Below are 6,000 nucleotides of genomic sequence, written 5' to 3'. Positions count from 1 at the left end.
CCCAGCCCAAGGGTGGTCGGGGCAGGAGGGATGCCCGGGACGGGACCGGCAGGAGCGGGAAACGACGGCGCGACCGGGCGAAGCCCTTCGAGCAGTCGGCGACCCCGGGGCTCAGTCCTCCGCGGCGCCGGGGCTGAGCCCCGGGGCCGCCGCCCCCCCGCCGGGAGCGGGGAGGCGGGCGGGGGGGCCGGGGCTGCCGGTAGCCACCCACGGGGGGCCGGGGGCGGCCGCATCCCCGTCCCCGCGAGGAGGCGTCAGGCGCTGGAGCTCCGCTCTCGCCCGGTCCCGGCTCCGTATAAATGGGGGGCGGCGGCGGCAGCGCTTCGCCCAGACGGAGCCGGAGGGCGGCTCGGCGGCACCGGCGGCGGCACCGGCGGCGGCACCGGCAGCGGTAGGATGGGCGGCGGCGGTGGCCCCCGGCGTCCCGGAGCTTTGCCGCTGCTGGCGCTGGCGCTGCTGGCGGCTCAGGGCGGCGCGGCCCCGCTGCAGCCCGGCGGGTCCCCCGGGCTCACCAAGATCTACCCCCGCGGCAGCCACTGGGCTGTGGGTAAGTCGCCGTCCCCGCCGCCCGCCCGCCCCGTCCCCGCCGCCCGCCCGCCCCGTCCCCGCCGCGGCTGGACGCTCCGCCGCCGCACCGGACCCCCCTCCCTCCGGCCGGTACCGGCCGCGCCTCGCCCCGACGGCTCTCCGTGCCTCCCGGGACAGCGCGGGGACAGGACGGGGTTGCGACTGTAGCCGTCGCCGCCGCGCCGGGCTACCGGCGGAGCCGCCCCGCGGTGCCGGTCGCCCCGCCGGTGCCGCTCGGCTCCGCGCCCCGGAGCCGCCGGAGCGCGTCCCCGACGGTCGCTCCTCGGTACCGGCCGGCGGCGCCGGGCCCCGTGCGCTGCCCGGGGGCGGCCGGGGCGATCCCCGGGGTCCGCCGGCCCGGCACCCCGCCCGTGTGCGGGGCAGAGGGTGCGGGGTACCGCGGCTTTCCCCGCTCTCCTTGACGCGTTCGTTCGGCGGTTGCTTCCTACCGCTGCCTTCCGGCAGAGATCGGGAACCCGAACCCAAGCCCGACGGCAGCCGGGCGGGACCCCCAGCCCCCCGGGGCGCAGCCAGCACCTCGGGGGGCCCTGGTCCAGCCGGGGCCCGGGCGATCAGCCTGGACTGGGGAGGCTTCTCTGGTGCCGCCTGTCCCCCTCCCTTTCCCAGTGGCCTCCTTTGCAGCCCGAAGCCAGCTCCCGTGACAGTAAGGCACGGTGCACCAAAAGTGGCTCCAGTTCAGCTCCTAGAAAGGCACTGGAACATAGGGTTACGGTTCCCTACATCCCGCGTCAAGGCAGGGAAAATCTAAAACTTAACACTTCTCCACTCACTTCTTACTCCAGCAAATCTTAACGGGTGCCTCTCCTGGTAAAATGCTTCTTATCTCTGTCCTGGTGTCAGCAACATCTTCTCTGACAACGTAGCGTAAGAGACAGAGGAAATTAATTGTGTGTGTGACCTGGTCACAAAATCTCCGATCCCAGTTGTGCTTCAGCATCTAACCCCTTCCCTTCTCTCCAAAATATCAGTCAATAACAACTCCCAGCTGATGTTGGAACAATCGTATCTATACCTGTTTTGGTTAATTTCATGCTACCGTCATTGTTCTTACAGGACATTTAATGGGGAAAAAGAGCACTGGAGATTTTCCTTATGCTTACGAAGAAGAAAACAAGACCCCTTTTTCAGCATTACCTGAAAATATCAAGCAGCTGGAAGACTACCTGCAGTGGCAAGAAATCTCAAAATATTTGCTACGGCTGCTGGAAGGGAATGAAAATAAAAGTGCTCACTTTTTAAAAGGAGGGCTTCCCTGGTATACCAGGAACACATGGGAGACAGATGACAATAGCAGCTGGAAAGACGTAAGTAAGATAAAACCTGTAAAAAACCCTCCATATATTCACACTTAATTTTACGGTAACATATCAGCTTCCTCTAATTTGTGGATTGTCCAGAAAAGTAGCAGAAATGCGTCTCGCGCACGGGTCATTCCTAAAAGTAAGGCTCTGCTCTTGGTTACAGATTGTCACTCACAGACAGTACTTTTTATGAATTAATTTGATACTGGGCATAAACTCAGCAAGCTTGACGCAGATTTCAGTGTCTGCATTCCCTTCAAGTTGCTTGGTCGTTCCATCCTTCTCTTCTCCAGCACTTCACGCTCCGATGAGCACATCAGCCCCGAGTTCTGTATTAACCCAGCAAAAACAAGCTGGTGTGAGAACCAGGTGTGAGCCCAGAGGGAAAGATTTGCCCAGAGAAGGCAAATTGTGTATAAAGCCGCATCCTGTCGAGCGTCTCCCTCAGTGGCCGTTCTGGCTGCTGTTCCCTCGTCTGGCCTGTGAGGTTGCCCACGAGTGGACAGAGCGACCGGTGGGAGAGTTTCCTCTGTTCCCAGCTCCGTCTTTGCCTCACGCAGCTCTTTCCCCCCCGGCCGGTGGTGCCGGCCACTGCTGCGGTCGTTGGTGGTCTTGCAAAATGAGTCTGTGGCTACTGAGAAGCTCCCGTGGGTGCCTGGGACCCACCGCTTCTTTCCTCAGGCTGATGAACTCGCTCGCACCGTTTCACGAGACAGCAACAGATTTGCCCCTATTCCTTTGGAAAAATCCTACAAAAGGCACTTGGAAGGGTATCGGTGAGGTTTTACAGAAAGTAATCAGGGGCTCAACGACATAATGTAAATTGCAGAATTTACTGGAAAACTTTATAATGCACCAGGTACAGTAATGTTGATAGAGCTGCAGAATTCTTGTGGGTGACATTGAAATAGAATAAAAAGATTAATATGCCCCCTCAAAGACATTAATGGGCAGATTTTTTTTCTTCCCATATTCTACTGTAATACGGTGTCATTAATATTCCTGGGCTAACTTCAGCCCAGTGTTCCTCCTGAGATGAAGTCCAGTGAAGTCAGTGAATGCTTTGGTTTTGACTTGAATATGGGTAAAAATATTACCCGTTAAATAAAGCCCTGATTTAAGTCTCTTACAGCACTGATACGAATGCTGGCCATAGGTTTCTTTCTGGCTATGGCTTTATGACAGCGTTGCTTAAAATAACTGTGATTTATACTGTCTAAAAAGAAAACTATTTACCTCATCTTCAGCTCTGCAGTGTGCAGCTTTGTAATCAAATTAGATGAACAAACTCCGTTATGCTATGTAAAAAGGGAAATATTTTTACTTCTGAAAGTATCTGGCAATAAATCATACTTGCGAAGGCTGAAAGCTGCCTCCAGTAAGTTGAATCATATCTACATGCGTGTACTTTTACCCTAAATTAATATGCTTGTTTTTGTGGTCAGACATTGAACATGTGGAATAACGAGATTATTGCCTTAAATGCCCGGATTTCTCCAATGGTTAGTAAAAAAACCATGTCTTTCATGTGACTGAGATACATGACAACTCGCAGAACCTCATTTTACCGTAGAACTTTCGATTCCCAGCATTCAGCAGTTACTTTGTCTCCATCGTGAAGTAAAACATAGTTGTGACAGTAATCGGTAAGGGTTGCTGCTGTTGGGCACAGACACCTGGTTACCCGCAGCCGGGGTAGGATTTGATGGATCGCTTCTCCTTTGACTTCGGAAAGTAAAAACCCAGCACCTGAAGGTTAAGCTAATTTTGAGATCCGCCTTCCAGGTGAAGAAGACCTGAAGATCGAAAGGGATGTGCTTTACTTTTTGGAGGGTTGTGATTGTTTCTTAAACATTTTAATAATGATAATTGTTATTTTAAATAAAGGGCACCTCGTTTATTTATAAAGGTGAGATTCTGGTGCACATGTGAAATTCAGTCACACATACACAGCGATGCAAGAGCATGAATGACCTTTGGATTGTGATTCTGTAGATTTTTCTGGATGTGAGGGGGTCCGTGTTGCACAAACTTTGGTTAGACAACACCTTCCTTTAAGGTGCTGCCGTACCGCAGCTAACGAGGGTACAGGCACGATGTACCTGCCTCGGCAGGCGATGGCCGGGGAGAGTGAGCTGACCGTGATGGTGGTGCAGCGCATACGAGGAGTTCGTGCTTGGCGTTAAATGCTTTTCCAGCCACATTGTGTTGGAGTTTGAAATAGAAGCTGGTTTTGGAGGAAGCAGCAGCATTTTCACAGCAGGTCGCTGTTGGCTGTGAAACGGCCTCTTGGATTGAGGTATTGAAATGTCAGCAAAAAGAGGTGAACCGTGAGCCCTGCTGCCCACTGGTGGGAGAGCTGTCCCACGGGCACGCCACCGCCCAGGGGCTGCCACCCCCCCAGACCCAGGGTGCGCTCGCGGAGACGCCCACCACGGGGTGAGGGGTCTCTCTCGGTGTCTGCAGCCCCCGGTGCCCGTCTGCCGGACGCACGCCAGGACCGGCTGCGTCGGGAGGAAAGGTGCTGTGAGGATGTTGTTTCATGGACTCTTTCAGATTTAGCTGATTTAATTTAAACTTTGAATTTTAAACTGAAGATCGGGAATCCCCAAAGCTAGAGGCTGGAGAAGTAAATCCAGACACGTACTTCAGGTAACTCGATCCAGGGTCTTGCTTGTTAGCTCAAATTCATCCAGAGCATCAGTCACCGCTAAAGCTCACACCGCGCTCTACGTTTCTCAAGAACAAGAAAATTCTTTCCATAAGAGTCACCCAGAGCAGGCGAAGTGCTGTAACACACAAATGGTCAGAAAAGCCAGAGACGAACATAATCGTTCTGGGAATTAGGCTTCGAGTGGTGCACTTGAGTTATTGTCCTCTGTTTTCAATTAATAACAGGCAAATGAAGATCTTGCCTGCTCTTTATTCTGTGAATAAATTGCAGTTAAAGTAGTTAAAGATCAGAAGGGAAATCTCTCCTGCAAGTTGGCCTAAGTGTAAAAGTAAGTTGGAAAATAAGCCTTAAATTGTTTCTAGGACTTGGCTTTTTAACGCTAACGAGACACTATATAAATGAGATGGCAGACAGAATTGTTTGGGAGAATGAGTTTCCTGGTACTTTGGCAGCGGTTATTGCGCTAACCAAGACAAATGAGGTCTGTTTTGGAAAGATTATTAGGAAAGTGTGTGTTGTGTGAATACACAGAGGGGATATATATTAGGCTTATTAACTTAGTGAATTACTTTTTTCAGGACGGGAGTATAAACGATGTTTTTCTCTTTTTATTAGATGATGGACTATCTGCTTCAAGTTGTGAATATGAAAGAGAGCACTCCAAGCTGAAAGAAGGTCTCTAAATCATGAAGAAATGGAATACTTTCCGTAAGAGACTATATTTCACAAGCACTTGATTGTATCAGATAACCAACAAGGTCTCTTTCCTGTAAACAAGATTTCCTTTGTGTAAAATATCTAAATACACATATTCTTGTATGTTTCAGCAACGACTAAACTCTCCACTTCATTTTCAAGGTTGCATTTTTCTCACCTGAACGGCTTTGATATATATAATTGTCACGGAGGGGTCTTCCAATTAATTATACGTCTTACCTATCTAATCAGTTCATCTCTTAGTCCCAAACCACATGACATTTCAACATTCGCAATAAATAGTACCAATAAAAAGGCTGAGTTTATACTTTTATTTGAGTTAGTAGAATGGAAATGGGCTGTGCCGCAGCTAGTGACAAAGAAACGACAGGATGATTCATTTTCCACCGAAGCTCTTCTCCTTCTTGAATCGCTCCCTGGTCTGTGATGGTTTTTCAGCAGAGGGAAGCTGCCGCTGCCCTCCCGAGATGTCGGTGGGCCAAGGACAGGGCAGGAGAAGCGCTTCCATACCCGAGACCTGCTGAGAAACACTCTGCCTCTGGGCGATGTGCTCCCACCACACACTCCTCACCATGTGTGAGCAGGTCCAGTACCATTGTGTGTCCACGCGGGACCAAAGGAAGAACGTTGCCTCCCAGGAGAAGGAGATGGTGACATCTTTTGTGGGGCTCAGCAGACTGTAGCTGAGCCATGCTCCTTGCTCTCTGGCCTGGGCAGTCA

At 52.0% G+C, this 6,000-nt stretch overlaps 1 protein-coding gene across 1 annotated transcript; it reads left to right on the top strand.

The window, feature by feature from the left end:
• Nucleotides 1–396: 396 nt before the first annotated feature.
• On the top strand, nt 397–5,232 carry LOC141476712 (gastrin-releasing peptide-like). Its single transcript, XM_074165517.1, has 3 exons — nt 397–547; nt 1,642–1,892; nt 5,179–5,232. The coding sequence occupies exons 1-3, from the start codon at nt 397–399 to the stop codon at nt 5,230–5,232; spliced, it is 456 nt and encodes a 151-aa protein (XP_074021618.1).
• The last annotated feature ends 768 nt before the right edge of the window (nt 5,233–6,000 follow it).

The sequence above is a fragment of the Numenius arquata genome, chromosome W, assembly GCF_964106895.1.
Source record: "Numenius arquata chromosome W, bNumArq3.hap1.1, whole genome shotgun sequence".
Taxonomy (NCBI): Eukaryota; Metazoa; Chordata; class Aves; order Charadriiformes; family Scolopacidae; genus Numenius; species Numenius arquata.
Note: the sequence above shows the minus strand (reverse complement) of the source record. Positions and strands in the feature narration are given on the sequence as shown.

Excerpts from the sequence above, each read along its gene's own strand:
- LOC141476712 (XM_074165517.1), top strand. The coding sequence starts at position 397 with ATGGGCGGCGGCGGTGGCCCCCGGCGTCCCGGAGCTTTGCCGCTGCTG. Across the intron at positions 548-1,641 it reads CGGCAGCCACTGGGCTGTGG|GACATTTAATGGGGAAAAAG; the intron begins GTAAGTCGCCGT and ends TTGTTCTTACAG. Across the intron at positions 1,893-5,178 it reads ACAATAGCAGCTGGAAAGAC|ATGATGGACTATCTGCTTCA; the intron begins GTAAGTAAGATA and ends TCTTTTTATTAG.